Raw genomic sequence first — 23,371 nt, forward strand, 5'->3', positions numbered from 1 at the left:
TACAAGAAAAAAAAATACCCCGAGTACCCCGCCCCAAAAAAATTAAAACAAACAAACACATACACAAGTCTGATTTTTTTGTTTTTTGTTTTTACATTACTGTACAAAGTGATAGAGGACAGAAGAGTTGCGGGGACAGCTGGGAGCAGATGGAGGGGTGCAATAGCATGGTGGTTATCGTAATAGAGAGAGATAGGACTACAAATCACACAGATAGGACTACAAGTCACAAGGTTTCAAGAGGAAGAGGAAATAAACGCGAGTCCATAACAGACCCCCTCACAGCATTGCCACAATAATACTCATCACTGTCAGTTAATACTGTGATCAAACACTAATACTGTGATCAAACAACAATAACATTCTAATTCAGAATTAGAATTAGAATACGCCTGCCATGGAGGTTTTTCATGTATTCATGGCTCTCTAGTATTTCATTGATCTACCGAGGTCCCATACAAACCCAGTTGATAGTAGATTTAAATGGCTGACCTGTCCTGAACACCAGCATGGTACGTATCCACAGGCCTGTGTGTAGAACTCTCAACAGACACATCAGCTAAAAAACAGTTAAAAATCATGCTTACAAATCCTGTGCTTTAATCTTATCAGGACTGTGGTATCACTCTATCCTGCGTAACCGGTTGTTCACCACATGCATGTGCTTGTCGTGTCATAGGAACACGCTATGACCAATATGTGCTTTTGTCGTCATACAGACACGCTAGTCTCCAAATGAAGCAACGCTTGAGTCTGTGTTGGGCTGGGTCTGGGTCACTGCTGCTGGGCCCTCGTTTGTCATTTAGTTCATATAACCAAATACTTTCTGTATTCTACCACGAGAAACTCCCCTGTGTGTCAGAAATGGACCGCAAGGTTTGCTTTTGTTCCGGATAACGTCGTCTGGGTAACTGTCATAACACTCTTAACACGGAGAAAACTGAGTTAAAAAACAGGAGGATAGGAAGGAAAGGAAGATAGGAAGGAAAGGAAGACAGGAAGGAAAGGAAGATAGGAAGGAAGGAAAGAGAACAACTTGTGTAGGCTATAACAGTGGAAAACTGGGTCGATGCAGTTAGGTGTTGAATATTATATACAGTGATGATACTGTTAAAAAAAAAAATCAAAAAAAAAATCAGAAGTTTCACCCAATATTCACGATGCTCTAGCATTTTAGCAGCTGTATTGCAAGACTAACTCTCTCCACCAGCGCAGGGCGGGGTAGCAGCCCAACGTCACCATGGGCCTCGTCCCACTGCACACACACACTGGAACGGATGGTAAACAGAATTATGCATTGTGTCGTATGGAGAGAAGGGAGTTCTTGACAATTGCCAATTCCAGCAACCTGTGACTACTCCCTCCCACCCCCCCACCCCCCCGGACCCCCCCACCCCCCCATAGCATCCTGCCACAAAGTGACTGAAATATAGCCCCGCCCCCCTCCCCCGAAAAATAACAATTACCAACAAAAATCAAGTCATGAGTGAGGAATGGTAAACATTACGGTTATTTCTTAAGATACTGTAGCTTCTTTACAAAATAAACATGTTTTTTCCTTATAATTATTTACTATGTTACTTTACAATAATAAAAGAAAAAATAAGACAATTCTATTGAGAGAACGATACTATACAGCTACATATAAACTACATAATTCAGTAAAGATGACTGATGTTTTTTTTTTTTTTCTTCTTCCGGAGCCCTAGAAGCTCCGATCTCCGGGCCAACCAATGGCCTCTCTCCTTCCTGTTCCACAACATCCAATCACACGACTACGTGGCTCAGAGCGTCCAAAATGCCTGTAAATACATTTAGTTTCCTCCGCAAAGAAACCCACTGGTTGCGAGTCTCTCCGGTTTGAAAAAAACAAAAAGTTAACAGAAAGACACAATACTTCACCTATATGCCACCGAGATATTATAAAGTTCATGCATGTTGAACATGTTTTTGGTAACATGCCTTGTTGGGGCAGCAAATCCTACTTGTGAGTAACATAGACTATGACGATGATGCAACCAGAATACTCAAATGTTATGCTAGCTGCTTCTTCTTCTGTTTCGCCAATCTACCGCTCCCTTCACATGGGCGAGACGCCACAATCTCGAGGTGCACTTCGCATGAGAATTCCTGGAAGACTGATAATGACATGGCACTGTTTACACACAGACAAGAGTTGCATCCATCCATCCATCCATTTTGTTTTGTTGTATCTGACAAATGGTTATGGCTGTCTTTTTGTTTTGTTCCCCATCTTATGCAAAGCCCACCATCATCGAAGAAACATGTATTCAGGTATATTGAGCGTGTTGTTCAGTAAAGTTAATCTTTTGGGACCCTGAGTATGGGCAATGGGAGGTCTTGTGCTTCAGATCAGGATAGTCTCCCCGGCCAGACTGCTGGAAGTCACGTTGTAACAACGTTGTAAGTCTGACCAAACAAGACTACCACTAGGGGAGCTGTTTCCGAAAGCTGGAGACCAACATTCTCTGTGCGTGTTTAGGGGGAATCGATACGTTTGTTGTTTTGCTAACGTTGGTCAACATAGTTAGTACGTACTTGTAACGACTATTTGACAGCTAAACACAGTAGCCGCTGACTAACTGTACTTACTAGGACAACAGTCTTCGTAAGTGTTGTTCCGGAAAAACCTTTAAAGCAGCAAACAACAAATCAACGATCGACTAACGTTGAGGGCTGTGACCGCCAGAAGCTACGAAACAAGCTACGAAAAAACAACGCAAGAAGACTCTCTAAAAAAAAAGTCTCTGTGATGTCATTCGGCTGTCTGCGACAATAATGACCCACGAAAGAACATTTTGGTCTCCAGCTCTGAAACCGCCAGCACTGTCACTACTTCGTTAGGCCGATTCTAAAATGGATTTCTTTACAGATAAAAAAGGAGAAAATTGTGTCCCTCTCCCTGTTGTGTTATGTACTGTCAAACAAACACACAGTCTGCACCGTGTTCAACATGTCTACTTTAACTGCACATGAAGAGAAACAAAAATGTTTTAAAAAAAAAAGAAAAAAAAAAAAAAAAAGGAAAAGAAAACTGCATTATTAAATTACGTGAAACAAATATAATATTTTGGATGACGAACCAATTTTTTCTCTAGCGGTTAGAAATAATAAGCCCTTACAATATGTAAAGGTCTCCAGCGAGGGGGCTCTCCCCCACGGTGTATTGTGGGAAAGGGGGGTTGAGGGGAGGGCAAGGGGAGGTGGGGAGCTGAGCCGGGGGGTGGGGGGGGGGGGGGGGGGTCTGGGTGGGGTGGGGCTCTATGCGTTGGGGGTTGTGTTGTTTTGTGTGGAGCCGTTGCTGCCCTGGATGGTGAGACTGATCTCATCTCTCTTCTCCTCCTCCTTCTCCTTCTCCTTCAGCTCCGTCTTCAGCGGGCACACCTCCTGCGCCTCCTCGGCCCCCGCCGGTGCGTAGCGACCTATCCTGTGCTCCTGGAGGCCCGGGCCCCACTTGGGGTCCGGCTTAGACGCGAACTTCAACCGCTGTAAGGGGGAGGGCGAAGGGGTAAAAGGTCAAAAGTCAATGAGATGTAAGGGACATGTACAGTACCCGTTATTACAGACAGGGGGAGCAGCTGGGATCGTGGATGCGATTGTTATTCTACAGTAAACGGCATGAATCGTAATCACGCTTTCAATCGGAAATCTCCACTGAGGGTGCTGTTTTAGTCTAGGGTTAGGCTCCATCTGTGTCCGCTTCAAGAAACCGCCGCCCTAGAGTGTAAATAGTGTACGTTCAGTGTTTATTTACCTCCAGAAACGTGCTGCCTGGTGACTTGGCAATCTTGTAGAGAGCGTAGATGGGTATGCAGATGACGGAGGACAGAGCCATGCAGAAGCCGATGACCAGAGACCACCCGGGGTAGATGTAGTCGTTATAGGTGATGGGCTTGTACTGGATCACCGTGAAGATCAGGATGAACTGGGAACAGGAAACACATTGTGTTTAGTTGTTAGTGGAGAAGACATAGTGCTCATCTGGGACAGTTGTGTGAAACCAGAGGAGGCTGGTGGAGGTAGAAATCGGAGGATGGGCTCATTGTAATGCGTGGAACGGAATAAGGAATGGTATCAAACACGTGTGAAACATCTGGTATTCTTGAGATGGTAGTCTGAAACATACAGTGTTCTTGAGAAAGAACACAATACAAGAGTAATACAATGTATGGTGGATATCATCAAAATCATGTCATGTAACTATAAGCAAATCAATAATAGGCAAATACATATTGGGACTGACATCCTAGATCTAGATCAATTTGTCATAATGTGCCCTACTGTATTCTTCCCTGAGTTTTCACCCAATCCAGACCGTTTTTGAGAACAAGGCTAAAGAAAACTGCAAGGCTAAAGTTTTAAAGTCTAGCCGTGCCGATTTAGAGAACGGAGGATTAGAACGCTGGACGGAACGGAACGCAGGTCAGCGTTCTGAGAACACGTCAGCTGCCCCTTGCCGGTGTGCCTCCCGTAACGCCGGGCCCTGAATGGTCCACTTACAGAGATGATGACCGGGGAGACGAACCTCCAGCACACCCTGAAGAAGATGGGAGGCGGGATGCCCAGCATCATCTCAACGTCCTTGAAGTACTGCTTGTGTCCTGGAGAGAGAAAAACCGCGTAGGGTCGATCATTCTGCCACTCGGATGAAGGTATGAGTATGGGAATGTTTGGGATGAAAAGTGAGGCAGTCCATTTCCTAATATAGATTCCATAGACAACAGAGTGTGTCTCCAAACCACCTCCGCTACATGTGTGTTGATAATCAACAAAGACTGAATGGACGACAGCAGGACTCATAAACACACATGGATAGGGTTAGGGTTAGGGTTAGGGTTAGGGTTAGGGTTAGGGTTAACCCTAACCCTAACCCACACATGGATAGGCTGAAAGTAAGTCCACAGATATACAGTGCGTCACAGCTGGGATCCTAACTCAAGACTCGCACCACTAACTCCGACATTGGTGTAAATCTTGCATTCGTGTCAATGGGAAATTTGTTTTATGATTTGACCCCCGAGTTAGGATTCCATCCAAGGACTCACTATAGATATATAAATGAATAGAATGAATGTAGGAGGACTCACTATAGATATATAAATGAGTAGAATGAATGTAGGAGACTCACTATAGATATATAAATGAATAGAATGAATGTAGGAGGACTCACCATAGATATATAAATGAATAGAATGAATGTAGCAGACTCACTATAGATATATAAATGAATAGAATGAATGTAAGAGACTCACTATAGATATATAAATGAATAGAATGAATGTAGCAGACTCACTATAGATATATAAATGAATAGAATGAATGTAGCAGACTCACTATAGATATATAAATGAATAGAATGAATGTAGGAGGACTCACCATAGATATATAAATGAATAGAATGAATGTAGCAGACTCACTATAGATATATAAATGAATAGAATGAATGTAAGAGACTCACTATAGATATATAAATGAATAGAATGAATGTAGCAGACTCACTATAGATATATAAATGAGTAGAATGAATGTGCGACTCACCATAGACGTACATGACGCAGATGCACATGATGCAGGAGATGAGGACCAGGGAGAAGCTAGCAGCATAGTTATCCATGATCAGCAGCCAGTATATCCCTGCCTACACACAACACAACACACCACACCACAGGTGGGTTATACACCACGCTAGCACACAGGGGGTGTGTGTGTGTGTGTGTGTGTGAGGTATGCTTGCATGCGTGTGTGTGTGTGTGTGTGTGTGTGTGAGGTATGCTTGCATGCGTGTGGTGCGTGTGTGTGTGTGTGTGTGTGTTTGTATGCGTGTGTGGTGCGTGTGTGTGTGTGTGTGTGCGCCTCAGTCCTTACCTGTGTCGTGAGTGGCACCCCCAGTAGGAAGCCCACGATAGCCACGCCCCCGGTGACCACGGTCTTGTTTCTCATGATCCAGTCCGTTCCGATCTCATCCACGATGGCCGTCACCAGAGTCTCCAGCAGGCAGAACTACACACGGAGAAACACACGGACCTGGACATCAGCTTCAGAACCCCTCCTCTCTCAGAAACCCATTCTTAGGACAAGATGGCATGGTGGGCGATGGGTAAAAACACTACGCTATACTCTGAAGTATACTAATACTGCAGTATACTTTGTTTGACATACTTGTTGTTATTCTACGATGCAGATGTGCTTGATTTAGCTCAAAGAGCACGATGGAGAATTGCAAACCCAACCCAGGCATGCAAAACAACAACAACAACAACAGCAGCAGCAGCAGCAGCAGCGAGCCTATTCCGACAACCCAGGTGTGTGTGGTTTGTCGTGGTTGAGTCCCTCCCAGCCTCACCTGCGTCCCCAGGCCCAGCAGGATGAGCATGAAGAAGAAGAGCAGCGACCAGAGAGGCGAGATGGGCAGCAGAGTGAGGGCTTCTGGGTAGGCTACGAACGCCAGGCCCGGGCCGTGGTCAGCCACCTCCGACACGTCCACGTTGAGGTGGTGGGCCATGAATCCCAGGATGGAGAAGATGACGAACCCGGCGTAGACGCTGGTCGCGCAATTGGTTATGCTGATGATGATGCTGTCTCTGTGTCCGGCCAATCAGGCGTGAGGAAACAGGGAAAACAGGAAGAGAAGATTGTTAGTGGACCAGATGAAGAATCGCAGACAGGTTATGTTTACTTACGCAATAAACATGGACAACATACTTCCAGACAACAACAACAACAACAACAAAAAAACTATTTTAAAAAACAGTCCTTAGATGCATTATCGAAAACTCATTGTCATACTACAATGACTAGCAGAGGAGTAGAAATGTCTTTCTTTCCGACAATTGGTAAGTTACTATAATTGACCCGGCTAAAAGACAGTACATCATTTTGACCACAAGGTGGTGCTATAGAGAGAACCTCTTAAGAACAGGTTGAGGGCCAGGAGGCTGAGAGTGACTGTAGTTTGAGCACCCAACATTACCTGTCCAGTACAAATTAACTAGACAGCCTCAAGCTTAGCAGGAGTCAAAATGACTTCATTCCCTCAGCGTAACTACCCCAGGCTTACAGTGGCTTAAACACACACACACACACACACACACGGGCATACGCATGCACGCACACACACACACACGCACGCATACACACAAACACACACGCACGCACGCGCACGCACGCACGCACGCACGCACACGCATACACACAATTGATCTTTGTAATGGGGAGAAGGGCTAGGGGTTGATTTGGGACTCAGAGTTTTGTCAGGAGCAGTGAGGAGGTTAGAGAGGAACGGGGGGACACAGAGGAGGAACGGGGGGACACAGAGGAGGAACGGGGGGACATAGAGGAGGAACGGGGGGACACAGAGGAGGAACGGGGGGACACAGAGGAGGAACGGGGGGACATAGAGGAGGGTTAGAGAGGAACGGGGGGACATAGAGGAGGAACGGGGGGACACAGAGGAGGAACGGGGGGACACAGAGGAGGAACGGGGGGACATAGAGGAGGAACGGGGGGACATAGAGGAGGAACGGGGGGACACAGAGGAGGGTGTTTTGCAGCCTACCGGTAGCAGTTGTTGTGGAACTTGTTATAGGACGCCATGGTGATGAGACCTCCCCAGGCACAGCCCAGAGAGTAGAAGATCTGAGAGGCAGCGTCACCCCACACCTGGACAGACAGACAGGTAGACAGACAGACAGGCAGGCAGAGAGACAGGTTACATCACTGCATAAAACAGCTCTGAGATCTGCCTATGGAACCAAGTAGTATCAGGAGTTTCTTAGTCCACTCTACGTTACGTAAATTACTCTCTCCCTGGGGCCTGGAGTTTCTCCTGGTAAGGTCAGGAAAAATCCTGAGCCCCAGGCATGCAGTATATGGGCCAAGTGACTGCCAGTGAGGGTGGGATGTAACATGTTTCTATGAAGTATTTACCTCGTAATAACTGTAAAGAGTATTATTAAAGCCTCATTTGGTTCATTCAAACGTTGACCACACTCACACTAATTCAGCACAAACTCAAGAGTCAGATTAGTTATGCTTTGCTGTTAACAATATACAGTATAGCCACATTTCCTGGCCAGACCTCTGTACTGTAACTGCCGTCCTACTGGGCCCTACAGTATGGACCTACCTTGGCGTCCAGGATCATGTGCCACTGGGGGGTCAGGTAGTACTTGATGCCGTTGACGGCCCCCTCCAGGGTGATGCCCCGGATGAAGAGGATGGTCAACACCAGGTAGGGGAAGGTGGCTGTGAAGTACACCACCTGGAGAACACACAGACATGGAGTCAGGACCACACACACACACACGCACAGGCGCACACACACCCATACACACACACACACACACACACACACACACACACACACACACACACACACACACACACACACACTCACACTGTAGAGAGAGCTTTAGCTCACCTTGCCTGAGGACTTGACCCCCCTGATGAGGCAGAGGAAGACCACCACCCAGGACACGGCCAGACAGCCCAGGATTGGCAGACGCACCTCGCCGAAGTTACCAATGTCGTCTGAGATGTTCAGTACGTAGTGTCTGAGGAGACGGGGACACAACACATGAATCAGAGAGAGAGAGAGAGAGAGAGGGGGGGGGGGGGGAGAGTAGCTGCTCAATACCCTTTACAACAACAACAACAACAACAACAACAACAACAGTCTGGAGACATGTACAACATACGAACAGGAACACATTTGTCTAAGGAGAGGAGACGCAACAAGTGCATCAGAGATAAGAGAGTGGGTTCTCCATAACGTCTACTATAACAACCACCATAACAACCACCATAACAACCACCACCATAACAACAACCACCATAACAACCACCACCATAACAACCACCACCATAACAACAAGTGCATCAGAGATAAGAGAGTGGGTTCTCCATAACGTCTACTATAACAACCACCATAACAACCACCATAACAACCACCACCATAACAACAACCACCATAACAACAACCACCATAACAACCACCACCATAACAACCACCACCATAACAACAACCACCATAACAACCACCACCATAACAACAACCACCATAACAACCACCACCATAACAACCACCACCATAACAACAACGTCTGAACACATTCAGCCTATCGACCGCCGTAGGGACAAACAAAACTATACGTTCATTCTTGAGAGATATAGTGGGACAATTGTTCAGATGTACCCTTGCTGTCCAGCAATCAAGTCAATGCTGCCCCACATAGGAAAAACAACTCTGCCAACACAATGGGTGATGTCTACAGACAACCAGGACGAACAAGACACCCTTTCACGGTAAAGAGACACGACCACCAACGAACGGTGAGGCACAAACCATCTCTAGAGCCATTAAGCGAGCCGGCACGCTGCGGGCTAGTCTTTGAATGGGCGCCATTCTCTCGTCTTCACAGGGGACAATAAAATGGCTATACTCTCCAACCATCACTTGATAACACTGTGCATCATCACAGAGGAAGTATTATTGTCTTAGGAAATGAGCTTGATCTAAGTGTATATGGTGCAGACTGCTGACTGGGCTGGTTTCATTCTGGGTTGCCTGGTTTCATTCTGGGTTGCCTGTAGCGACACCGTACAAAGACAAACACACCTCCTCCACAGCCTGACTGACGCCGTAGGTGTTCAGATATGGGAAGATGATTAGAAGTCGTATAATTCAAATATATATTTGTTTTGAATGTGGTTTGCCTGACGGGGCATAGAGCTGACAGATTTGTACTTGAGTTTTATTCTAGTTTTTTTAACTGTAGAGTACCGTACAGGTACACCAATGAAGTCTAATATATATACACTCACTGAGTACTTTATTAGGAACACTATACTAATACTGGGTTGGGCCTCCCTCACAGGTCTCAAAACAGCCAAACAACATGATTGCGTCACGCAATTCCTTTTTCAGGTGCACTTTTAAGCTGTGAATCTCCCGTTCTACCACATCCCACAAGTGTTCTACTGGATTCAGATCCGGTGACTGGGAAGGCCACTGAAGAACACTGAACCCATTGTCATGTTCATGAAACCAGTTTGAGTCGACTTTTGCTTTGTGACATGGTGCATTATCATGCTGGAAGTAGCCATTAGAAGATGGGCAAATTGTGGCCATGAAGGGAAGCACATGGTCAGCAACAATACTCAAATTGGCTGTGGCTTTCAAGCGATGATTGATTGGTATTAACGGACCCAAAGTGTGCCAAGAAAACATTCCCCACACCATTACACCACCTCCACCATGAGAAGGTGTACAGGTGTTCCTAATAAAGTGTTCGGTGAATGTATATGTATTATTATAGTATATATAATATGTATATATTATATATACTAATGTCAACAAATGGAGTCAATCTGGGTACTTTGGTTAGTAATGAGGGCCCAGGGTTTCTAGTGTTAATGTTGCCTGCCTTCCAATCTTGCCACCCGCTTGAATGTATTTATTTATCCAGATTCCTGTTGTCTTGGCCTAGGAGGGACTGGGTGTCTTTTTCTTTTTTTTTCTTTTTCTTTTTAAATATGTTTTTTGGGCATTTCTGCTTTATTGGGATAGAGACAGTAGAGTTTGACAGGAAGGATGGGAGAGAGAGGAGGGATGACATGCAAGATAGGTCGGGGGTCGGAATCGAACCGGGAACCTTATGATTATGTGGTAATCGCATTAGTGTGCTACGCCACTAACCCCCCCCCCCCCGGGTGTCTTAACATCACCCTGCATCACCCTGATTGAGGAGAACAACAAAGAGCACACAGCCCAAGGCGAGGAGCGGCCTCACCAAACGAAACTCATGAACCTCCTTCAAATATTCTCTCATCGCTGTATCATATGAGATCATACGGTTCCTCACCCTCTCTGATTTACGATGGAAATAAAATACAAATAGTTGTACCGTGCTTCACCTCAACTCTAACTGCTCTTGGTTTTGTTAAACAGGCCTAAGAAAAAACAAACATGTTGACTGCTGACTGGGCTGGTTTCATTCTGGGTTGCCTGGTTTCATTCTGGGTTGCCTGTAGCGACACCGTACAAAGACAAACACACCTCCTCCACAGCCTGACTGACGCCGTAGGTGTTCAGATATGGGAAGATGATTAGAAGTCGTATAATTCAAATATATATTTGTTTTGAATGTGGTTTGCCTGACGGGGCATAGAGCTGACAGATTTGTACTTGAGTTTTATTCTAGTTTTTTTAACTGTAGAGTACCGTACAGGTACACCAATGAAGTCTAATATATATACACTCACTGAGTACTTTATTAGGAACACTATACTAATACTGGGTTGGGCCTCCCTCACAGGTCTCAAAACAGCCAAACAACATGATTGCGTCACGCAATTCCTTTTTCAGGTGCACTTTTAAGCTGTGAATCTCCCGTTCTACCACATCCCAATGGTGTTCTATTGGATTCAGATCCGGTGACTGGGAAGGCCACTGAAGAACACTGAACTCACTGTCATGTTCATGAAACCAGTTTGAGTCGACTTTTGCTTTGTGACATGGTGCATTATCATGCTGGAAGTAGTCATTAGAAGATGGGCAAATTGTGGCCATGAAGGGAAGCACATGGTCAGCAACAATACTCAAATTGGCTGTGGCACTCAAGCGATGATTGATCGGTATTAACGGGCCCAAAGTGTGCCAAGAAAACATTCCCCACACCATTACACCACCTCCACCATGAGAAGGTGTACAGGTGTTCCTAATAAAGTGTTCGGTGAATGTATATGTATTATTATAGTATATATAATATGTATATATTATATATACTAATGTCAACAAATGGAGTCAATCTGGGTACTTTGGTTAGTAATGAGGGCCCAGGGTTTCTAGTGTTAATGTTGCCTGCCTTCCAATCTTGCCACCCGCTTGAATGTATTTATTTATCCAGATTCCTGTTGAGATATTTATTTCTTATAAAGTCTCTGAGTCTTGGCCTAGGAGGGACTATCAGGCTATAGAAAACTGTGTGCCATGCAGGATAACAGCTCTCGCCAAGACATACAGTAGCAGGACCACAAGAGAAACACCCCCCCCTCCCAACCACACAGACGCACAGATGCGCAGACACAGACACAGACACAGACACAGACACAGACACAGACACACACAGACACAGACACAGACACAGACACAGACACAGACACAGACACACACACACACACCCAGCTCCAGGCTTTAACCATAACACTTTAAACTTACAACCACTACATCAAACACATCTAAGCGGAACCAGAGAAACAGAATTTATATAGCAGAATTTAGATTCATCACTGAAGTTGAACTGAACTCGGGGTCAGACAGAACCAGAGCTGACCCAGTGTCCGACCCCAGAGCGGGGCCTTACTTCCAGTACTCCTCGCTGGGGCTGGTCCTCTTGGTGCGGTTGACGGCCTCGGCCACGCCGGCGACCATGTTGGTGGCGTTGGCGATGGCGGCGACGGAGGACACGTTGAGGCGCTGGGAGACCACGCCGCTGCAGGCGGGCGTGTTCCAGGGGTTGTTGCAGTAGGTCCAGGGCAGCAGGTTGGTCATGGAGCTGAAGAAGTAGTAGAAGGCGATGCAGATGACCACGTTGTAGTAGATACCGATGTACGTGGACACCACCATCATCCCGTAGCCCACGCCTGAGGAGGGGGGTGGGAGGGAGGGAGGGAGGGAGGGGGGGGGAGGAGGAGGGCGTTAGAGAGAGATAATACCAGAAGCTGGGATGACCACTGAACAAAGGGTTGTTTGGACAGGTTGCACGTCTCACATCTCCATCAGTGGAAGAGGAGGAGGAGGGAGTGGAGGGGATGAGAGATGTGGTTTTAATGTTGTATGTACAGCAGCTCAACTCCAGGCCTTTGAGAGATGTGGTTTTAATGTTGTGTGTACAGCAGCTCAACTCCAGGCCTTTGAGAGGGAGCCAGCGGTCGCGTTGTAGTCTGGTCACCCGGGATGAGGTTTGGCCTCGCCTTAACACCGCTGTGGTGAATGTGGACCGTCTTTGCTTAACACTTTGAGCACACTGTGCGTGTGTGTGTGTGTGTGTGTGTGTGTGTGTGTGTGTGTGTGTGTGTGTGTGTCTCTCTCTCTCTATCCATCTCTTGGTCTTTCCCTCTCACTCTGTGTCTCTCTGTGCATGTTTGTTTTGTAAGCGTCAGTAATTGGCTGACTAACCTATCGGTTATTGACTCGTTGGTTGGTCAGCCAATTACTGCTATTACCGCTTCGAAAGTCCGAGCGTCGCAAACTGCACAACGTAAACATAACGGGAGACACGTGTCATTCTTGGAGACACGTGTCAGTGTTACGACGAGCAGCGTAATGATGACACGGGCTCAGATAACAATATACGCCATTTAGCTGACGCTTTTATCCAAACGCGGCTCACATTACAGTGAGTGCATAAATTTTTCAGTATATATGGTCCCAGCGGGAATCGAACCCACAACCTAGCCTTAGTTAACGCCATGCTCTACCAACTGAGCCGCAGAGGACCATGATCGTATAGCAGCAGCGGACAGCGGGACAGCGGGACAGCTCACCTTTGAACACGGGGCTGATCCTCCACACGCCCAGACAACCCTGGCTGGTGAACTGGCCGAACGACAGCTCCAGGAAGAAGAGCGGGATGCCGCAGAACACCAGCATGATGAAGTAGGGGAACATGAACGCTCCTGCGGGGAAGAACAAACATGGTGGTCCATCAAACTACAGAGGAACAACATGGTGGTCCATCAAACTACAGAGGAACAAACATGGTGGTCCATCAAACTACAGAGGAACAAACATGGTGGTCCATCAAACTACAGAGGAACAAACATGGTGGTCCATCAAACTCCAGAGGAACAAACATGGTGGTCCATCAAACTACAGAGGAACAAACATGGTGGTCCATCAAACTACAGAGGAACAAACATGGTGGTCCATCAAACTCCAGAGGAACAAACATGGTGGTCCATCAAACTACAGAGGAACAAACCGAACAACACCACAACACAACACTACACATTGTGTAGACAAACTACACAACACAACACACCATGCAGACAAACTACACAACAGACAAACTAGACACAACACACTCAGTCAAACTACACAACACAACACACCATGTAGACAAACTAGACACCGCACACTCAGTCAAACTAACACAGCATAGACATTAGGATGTTTACGCATTCCAAACTTGTTCAAACCACTGAGAAAACTTCAGGCTGGGATACGACCACATTTGAGATAGGACGACAATTGTTTTGACCATGTTGCAAGGTCACCCTGTGTACTACCAGTACAAGCCATGGGGAGGTGAGGCTGCATCAGGCAGCAATTCTCTGCTTGACTGACCAAATAAAACCAGCAATCCTCTCGGTGATTGGTTGAACTCTGGGGGGCCAGGCCCCTGGTAATAATGCCGTGTCCTTCGGGACTATAGTGACATCACCATGAAGAGCAGACTACAGAACTTCAGCCAGCTGATAAAACCTCCCGGCTGTTATTCCAGCCGGGGCTTGAGCCAGACCAGTCCCCCTCGCCGGTCTCCCTCCAGCTAATGTCCTTCTATGGCGATCAGAGGCAGTAAAATGTATAGAATGTATAGGAGGCTAACATGAACGCTCAGGGGGGAAACATCTGAATCGAGGGGAAACGACGACGACGATGCCAGGAATAGCTTGGATCTGACACACTGAGTAGTAGACAGAGTAGGCTTCGGCTTGACTGCACTTAACTAGCAAGGTACTATTGCATTAGAAAACGCACAGCAATAAGTGCTTTGAGTATTTGCAATTAGTTATTCTTGACATACAAGTTCTGTCATTGTGAGTTCATAATCGTGTGTGTGCGTGTGTCAGACGTACCTCCTCCGTTCCTGTAACAGAGGTAGGGGAACCTCCAGACGTTCCCCAGGCCCACGGCATAGCCCACGCTGGTGAGAACAAACTCAATCTGGTTCCCCCAGTTCCCTCTCCGAGCGCCTTCATCCTTCTTCACCGGTTCTCCTGGAACAGCTCCGTTCTAGAACACAAGAGAACAGGACGTTAGAGCCTATGAACAGCTCCGTTCTAGGACACAAGCACAGAACATTAGAACCTATAAACAGCTCTATTCTAGAACACGAGAACAGAATGTTAGAACCCATATCACCAGCTCCATTCTAGATTAGATTAGATTAGATTCAACTTTATTGTCATTGTGCAGAGTACAAGTACAGAGACAACGAAATGCAGTTAGCGTCTAACCAGAAGAGCTCCATTCTAGAACACAAGAACAGAACGTTGGTACCTTTATCAAAAGCTACATTCTAGAACACAAGAACAGAATGTTCAAACCTATATCAAGAGCTCCACTTTCTCAAAGAATGAAAGAATCATGTAGGAAATAAGCCACGTTTCCCAAATCATAAACCTTTCCCCATGCTGTCCTCAGCACAGGCTAGATATGACATCCCACCCAATGTTACTAATGTTATCACAGAGTGCAATGAAAAAAACCATCTCAGTCCCAGGAATATCACATATTCAGTTTATTCAGGAGGAACACTATATCAACAGTGAACATTAATCTACAGTAGCCAGCCAAGAGACAGAGTAGACAGATAACCAACAGGAAGTCCTGATGTCATGTCCAGAAACTTGCAACTCCTGATGAAGAATTACACCAACAAATCGTTGAACACTACAGTTCCCATCCAGGTCCAGGGCTGTGTTGCATGCTAACCCTGTGGGCCCGATGTGGGCCGTATGTGGGCCCGCTGGAGCAGACGTAATGTAAACTGAAATAAGCGCTGTGTACGCACCAAATAAACATTCAGGCTCTTCGTCCCGATTCCAAGTTTAACTCCCTCCATCTGTCGGCATCAGATGGTGTCTCCATCCTGACCCCTCCACCAACCTCAGGACTGAGGCTACGCTGTGTGTGTGTGTGTGTGTGTGTGTGTGTGTGTGTGTGTGAGACTCACTCACTCACTCACACACTCACTCACTCACTCACACACTCACACCAACACTTTTTTAATGAAACAGTTCTGAAAGGGTTATATGTGAGGGGTTTTACTGTACTGTACTGAACCCCGTACATGATACCACAACACAGGGTTGTCTTGCATCTGTTGATAATGCCGATTCAGTCAGCGCTGAGGTAAAGGTCAGCTGTAGTTTAACATCCATCTGTGAGCGTGGAGCAAGGTTTGGATAGCGCTGTGGGGTTCAGGAGTTTGGCTGCACGTTTGGGGTGGCCCGAAATGCACTGTGCACATGGGATTCGGTGTACACACACACACACACACACACACACACACACACACACACACACACACACACACACACACACACACACACACACACACACACACACACACACACACACACACACACACACACACACACACACACACACACACACACACACACACACACACACACCAACAGCACCATCTGAGGCTACAGAACTCCCTGGGCCCTCGCTCCCAGCAGAGCCTGAGTCTGACGCAGGACAGGCGACCGTATGAACAACAAAAAACAACTAAAACATCCCATGTTTTCACAAACCGCCTCGTGGTCGTCTTTGAGTCTAGCTGCGGCAAACGTTGGCGTTCCAAAACAAAAGCTGACCATTTCACAACCCCGACTGGAGCCAAGTGAAGACGGGTCAAGGACAACGTCACCAGATCCAACTCTCTCATGTCAACAATGAGACGGCCCTCGTCACACCTGGACGTACGCTGCAGCACCACTTCCCCTAGGTTGGTCTTAGGCTGGCCGTTTAGTGTGTGTGTGTGTGTGTGTGTGTGTGTGTGTGTGTGTCTGCACCTGTGTGACCGAGGAGTGTGGAGGCTGCTCTCCTCACCGTGACGCCTGTCTGTGTGTGTGTGTGTGTGCGTGTGTGTGTGTGTATGTATGTATGTATGCAATACCTGTGTGTGAGAGAGTGTGTGTGTACAAGCGTGCGTGTATAAGCGTGTGTGTGTGTGTGTGTGTGTGTGTGCGTGCGCGCGTGTGTGTGTGTGTGTTTTGACAGGAGGAGCACACCTGCTTGGTGTGTGAGAGGCCAGCTGCCCAGTACAGAGGGTCCAGGGCGGCGTGACCACCTTCACAGAAGAGCAGACAGCCACAGCAGACAGACAGAGCAGACAGACAGGCCCAGGCCATCAGAGGAGGGCCAGTCACAGAATACCAATGAACCACTCAAACTGACACACACACACACACACACACACACACACACACACACACACACACGCTCACAGACACGCTCACACACACACACACACGCGCACACACACACACACGCACACACACACACAGACACACACAGACACACACACACACACACACACACACACACACTCACTCACTCACTCATACACACACAGACACACACACACTCATACACACACAGGGATACACACACACACACACACACACACACACACACACAGACACACACACAGGGACACACACACACATGCTCACACACACTGTAGATGAACTGTATTTAACTTGCAAAAGAGATCTCTGTTGGAAAGTATGGAAATAGCACCTAGGATACGATATGTTGTTGTTGCTTTGCTTGCTCCAGTCTCCCTCTATCTCTGTCTGTCAGACTCCATCCCTGTCTGTCTGTCTCTCTCCCTCTATGTCTGTCTGTCTGTCTGTCTGTCAGTCTGTCTGTCTGTCTGTCTGCCTGCCTGCCTGCCTGCCTCCCCCCTCCTCCTCCTCTGCCTGCCTCCCTACCTCTCTCCCTCCCTCCCTCTCTGCCTCCCCCCCCCATCTCCTCTGCCTCCCTCCTCCTCTGCCTCCCCCCTCCTCCTCTGCCTGCCTCCCAACCTCTCTCCTTGCCTGTCTCCCTCCCTGCTCCTCTGGCTGCCCAGGTGTTTAGGCCTGTACTGCTAGCTCCCTGGAGCACCCTCACTCAGCCAGCCAGCCAGCCAGCCAGCCAGCCAGCCAGCCAGCCAGCCAGCCAGCCAGCCAGCCAGCCCCATCCTCTCCTCTCTTCCTCTCATCCCCCCCATCACACTCCCAGCTGGGCCCATCTGCCCTTACATAAGCAAGCCACACACATGGCCACTACAGCCTCCCTCTCTCCCTCTCTCTCTCTCTCTCTCTCTCAGAGGAGCCTGGGCCCCAGCCTCCCCACCTCTCTTCTCCTCCTCCTCCTCCTCCTCCTCCTCCTGGTGCACAGGGGAGAAGGAGGAGGGGGGGGGGAGAAAGAAAGAGAAAGAGAGAGGGAGGGGGGAGAGTGAGATCAAAAAGAAGAAGAAGAAAAAAAAGAGAGAGACAGACAGGTAAACACAGTGTATGTGTGGGGTCACGGGAGAGTGTGTTCAGAGTCTTTAAGTAAAGACGAAGCACATTCACCAGCGCGGTGTTAAGACGAGGCCAGACATCCTCTCAGATGACTGCAACTCCACCACTGACTCCCTCCTCCTGACTGTGGGTCGCCGGGCGGGTCGTCCAACACAAGCAGGGCTTGTTATGCTTCCTGCAGGTTCTGTTAGGTCCAGCTCTTGTGAAAGCAAACTGTATCTTTTTTCTGTTAAAAAAAAAAGAAAAAGAAAAATTCGCCGGAGTGCACAGGAGAACGGCAGGGTACTAAAAGGTAGGAGACCGTACGGAAACAGACCCAAAAATACAAACGTGTTTGCTTCCACATCAGCTGCAGTAAGAACAACAAGTTCACAGGTGCGCTTTGCAGAAACGCGAGTCGTGACTGACGCCCGTGCGGCGCTCACGGTGCTAGCTTCGTCAACGGAGGACAAAACAAATACAAGATAAGCAAATAACAACAAAAATAGTCCAATAAACGAGCAGTTAGTAGTCATACATAATGATGACCCTGGTCACATCCACATTCATACGGTGACACACACACACACACACACACACACACACACACACACACACACACACACTCCACACCAGCTAACGTGATGGACAGGCACACCATACAAAGGATGGCTGTGGACAGCTGTGACCCCGTCAGTCACTCTCCACCAGGGTGGAGCGACCCTCAACCCTGGGCCTGACAGAGACCACACACACACACACACACACACACACACACAGGACCCGAGAGAGAGAGAGAGAGAGAGAGAGAGTGCAGGAGAGAGAGAGCAGCAGCGTACTGATACACACCTAGGTGAGATCTGAGCTGCCTGCCAAGAGGAAACACGCTACAATGTCAGGCCGCCTCTCCTCCTCCCCTCCTCCTCTCCTCCATCAGTGATGTCACCTCCGTGATGGAGGGATGATGAGAGGAGGAGAGGAAGCAACTCCACTACACCTACGGACCAAATGAAGAGAGGGAAGGAGGGATGACAAGGAAAATAAGACAGGAAACAAGGGATGATTTGGCAGCCTGCGGCCCATCATAGCTCCCCTCCCCTCCCCTCCCCTCCTCTCCCCCTCTCCTCTCCTCTCCTCTCCCACCCCGACCCCTCCTCTCCCACCCCTCCTCTCCTCTCCTCTCCCACCCCGACCCCTCCTCTCCCACCCCTCCTCTCCTCTCCTCTCCCACCCCGACCCCTCCTCTCCTCTCCCCTCCCCTCCCCTCCTCTCCCCCCTCCTGCCCGTCTGCCCCTCCAGCCTAGCATGCTGTCTAGAGCTGGCTGGCATTTAGCATGCCAACCCCCCTGCATTCACAGTAGGCATGCAACCATCACAAGGCATTAGGCCCCTGCGCCCCTCAGTGAACAGCAAGCGGTACAGTATTCCCAAACGTGAGCTAGTTCCTTCCCTGAGACGTCGCCATCACCATCACACATTTACACTTAGAGGTCGCGTAGAAACACTGACTCACGAATGACTGTGAGAAATAGAGTGTGTTTTTGGGAGCTTTGTGTTCACACAGAGTACAACACATAACCATGAGGGGAATGAGCGAAGAGAGAGGGAAACGGGGAGAGGGAAAGTCACAGGAGGACGGTTCGCAGGGAGTAGAGTCGGTGATTTTGAGCGCTACGCAATTTCACTTTGCACTGTACAGGAGGGTTGTGCGTGTGTGTGGCGACTTATCATAGTTGACTACACACACACACACACACACGTATACGCACACGCACACACAGACAGACACACACACACGCACGCACACAGACAGGCAAACGCACAAACACACACACACACACACACACGCCAGGGGACCTTCCACACTTGTGCACATGGACCCCAGCACTTGATTTACACGTCTAATTACCTCATCACTTCACAACCATGAGGCAAACAGACCCCTGGCGACACCTGGATGAACATCACTGACATACATATCAGCCAGCCACATTCACATTTGTAAATAAACACAATTTATCATTGTTTCAATTTGTCCAAGTACGTGAATCAACTATACGTCAGTCATCGTAAATAAAAACCTTCAATAAGACTAAAGTGGCAGTCACAGTGTTCGGGAAAAGGAAGAAAACAAGTTTGGGTTTTTTTTCGTGCTGTTTTTTCAGCGACTGTACTTTGTATTTGGAAGCAAGCTCTCGTGAGGAGGAAGCCCTGTCGGAGACATGTAAACTCAGATGTCGCCCTCGGATCTTGAGGATGTCCTCTTGACCGAAAGGTAGACAACTGTGTCTTCCGCGTGGAAGATCCGGGTTCAATCCCCGGTCTGCCTGTCTGTATATATCATATATCTTACGACGTTTGTCACACTGAGGTTGACAATCTGTTTACGAGAGAGACCTTTTATAGACAAAAAGTTCCATCACCAGTCAACCACACAGCACACCAAGACAAACGTCAAAAAGTAACCCAGCTGGATTCAAACCTGATTCTCAACCCAAAACGTCTACCATTAGGACCAAGGAAATATCCTTGTTTTCGGAGGGCGAGATTTGGGCTTCACCTGAAAGGCTCCGCATTACAAAAGAGTGGTTCCAAACCACCTCTGCTACAAAGACATTGCGCATCAGAAACCTATAGGAACACAGCTGAATCAGCTCACCAAATCTCCAGAACTAGAACTGCACTCTTGGAACAAAGGCTTCCAAAAGGGTTCTTCATTTGTCCCTGTAGGGGAACGCTTTTCTTTGCTTTGGTTCTTACCCTTTTGGGTCCTATGTAGAAGCCTCGGTGGAAAGGGTTCAACATGGAACCCAAAAGGAAACACCAAAAGACATGGAACCCAAAAAGCACAAAAAAGGGTTCCCCTACAGGGACAAATGAAGAACCCTTTCTTTGGGACTAAAGAAAGTAGAACCTTGTTTTTGTTCTAAGAGTGTACAGCATAGGCTTATCTTGGTCAAGGACTACTAACTGACTATCCCCACCAGCAGACAGTGAAGTCTTTAACTAAGAGTACTGTGGTCCTCTGTGACTCAGTTGGTAGAGCACGGCGCTAACAAAGCTTAGGTTGGGGGTTTGATTCCCGCTGGGACCATATATACTGAAAAATGTATGCACATATTGCAATGTAAGTCGCTTTGGATAAAAGTGCCATCTAAATGGCATATATTATATATATACATTATATTTACTCAAACACATGAGAATGAATGAGTTGTTGGCACGGAATGTGTGGTCAGCTCTTCTAGAAGCATTGGAGACATCTGTTCAAACACGAGAGGTCAGAGGTCGTCTTTCAGCGGAGGTGGCCTTACACCCACCCTGTGCCCCTCCCGCCACGAGCCAGAGAGGGTCAGGGCCACCTTTCCAACCCAAAACAACATCATCATCAACGCAACAAATGCTTGAGCTGGATTCAAACGTGCACTTTGAAACAAGCGACAAGCTAGCTAGTCAGCATACCATCAACTGATCTTATCTAACGCGCCGTTGAGGAGAAGACTATTGTTTAGGCTAAATTAAAGAAATTCAAATGACTTCCAGCCTGTATTGAATGAATGACAACCTCATGAATGGCTCTGTGTTTTGCTAGTGCCATAAAAACGCAGTTTGAAAGCCATGAGAAGCCGACAACTGCACCAGAGTCAAGGTCATTATCCGACTTTAAAAATCTAACAAATCCAATTGTTTCAATCTTGTTTGAACAAGTCAATCTTAAGTTTGCTTCCCAGAGACAATAATAACAACTGATTGCTTAAGTGTCACACGTAACATCCCTTTAATGTCAGCTAGGAGGAGGGAACAAGATTGTGAGTGAGTGAGTGAGTGAGTGTGTGTGTGTGTGTGTGTGTGTGTGTGTTTGCGCGTGTGTGTGTTTGCGCGCGCGTGTGTGTGTTTGCGTGTGTGTGTGTGTGTGTGTGTGTGTGTGTTCAGTTCTACTCAACTGTTATTAAATAAACCCCCGGATTCTCCAAGTCCTCAAAGGCAGCTTTATCGGTTGGCACTGAGGTGAAAGTAATCCAGCTAAAAGACCCTGCACTGTGGCTTCTCACCCCCTCTCTCGCTCACACAAGGCCGCATTCCTAGCCCTCTGATTGGGCAGGGGTTGAATACCTCCTTTGCATGGTTGATTAATAAAGGGTAATGGCGAGGTGTCAGGGGAGACGCGGAGGAGAGCCGGGCCCAGTCAACACCAGACCCTACTGAGAATGGACTCCCAGAAGCAGAGGTCAACCAAGGGTCACATCAGTCAGTCACTCTCTCTCTCAGTCAGACCCGCCCGAAACAGGGCTTACATGTCAAGAAGTTCCTTTAGAAAGACTTGGGGACTGACTCCCAAGCGACTGCAGATATGGGGTTTCCCAGATGATTCGGGATGTGTAATTCTTCTAGCGAAGCAGGAGTGAATGTTCAAATTTGAAATGCTAATCAGCGCCCCTTGAAGCGGGCTTAAGGCTGCTTTATGATTTTTAATGTGTGTGTCGAACAACGCGTCCTCGTCATAGATGACCTAAGACGGCGACATAGGAATGTTCAGGAGGTGCATGACACCCCTCAGCGACACTCAGAAGTGCGATATCTGGCGGTCGACAGTTGTAGGCAACTGAACATTTATGAATTACAGTCACGTCAAGTTCCTCTCGGAGCTACCTCTGTGGTCCTTCAGGGTGTTTCAGGGTTGGGGTCCGTTCCAATCTCAATCCATTGAGTTCACAATTCAGTGAATTGAAAAGCAGTTAATGTGCTGACAGACACTCATTGAAAACAATGACCGATTTAATTGAAAACAATGACCGATTTCAAATTTGTTAATTGAATTTCTATTGGATTCATGCATTGAGTGAAGTAAAATTCTAACCGACCCTAAGAGTACTTCACATGGTCCTGCAAAGTCCATTCTCCATAGTTATTACAAAAAAGTTGAGAGCAATGTGTTCATCACACTAAATGTTTCCTTTACAAGTAAAAAATCGGCCAAGATGATTAATGTGAAATTATTATTTATTATTTATGTTCTCATATATTTTGTATTACTGCATCAAAACGGAACAACAAAACTAACTAA

At 47.4% G+C, this 23,371-nt stretch overlaps 1 protein-coding gene across 1 annotated transcript in view; it reads right to left on the reverse strand.

Annotated features, from left to right (window-relative positions):
* Nucleotides 1-1,403: 1,403 nt before the first annotated feature.
* The window catches only part of slc6a9 (solute carrier family 6 member 9), a 47,978-nt gene continuing 26,010 nt past the window's right edge, over nt 1,404-23,371 (reverse strand). The window contains exons 2-13 of the mRNA XM_083690225.1: nt 14,881-15,037; nt 13,567-13,698; nt 12,384-12,663; nt 8,441-8,573; nt 8,147-8,281; nt 7,577-7,680; nt 6,365-6,602; nt 5,887-6,021; nt 5,560-5,659; nt 4,522-4,622; nt 3,776-3,946; nt 1,404-3,507 (exon numbers count right to left, since the gene is read on the reverse strand). Coding sequence (XP_083546351.1) covers nt 3,283-3,507; nt 3,776-3,946; nt 4,522-4,622; nt 5,560-5,659; nt 5,887-6,021; nt 6,365-6,602; nt 7,577-7,680; nt 8,147-8,281; nt 8,441-8,573; nt 12,384-12,663; nt 13,567-13,698; nt 14,881-15,037 — 1,911 coding nt within the window. The 3' untranslated portion in view covers nt 1,404-3,282. The remainder of the gene's footprint in view (nt 3,508-3,775; nt 3,947-4,521; nt 4,623-5,559; nt 5,660-5,886; nt 6,022-6,364; nt 6,603-7,576; nt 7,681-8,146; nt 8,282-8,440; nt 8,574-12,383; nt 12,664-13,566; nt 13,699-14,880; nt 15,038-23,371) is intronic.

This window comes from Argentina silus, assembly GCF_951799395.1.
Source record: "Argentina silus genome assembly, chromosome: 18".
Lineage (NCBI taxonomy): Eukaryota > Metazoa > Chordata > Actinopteri > Argentiniformes > Argentinidae > Argentina > Argentina silus.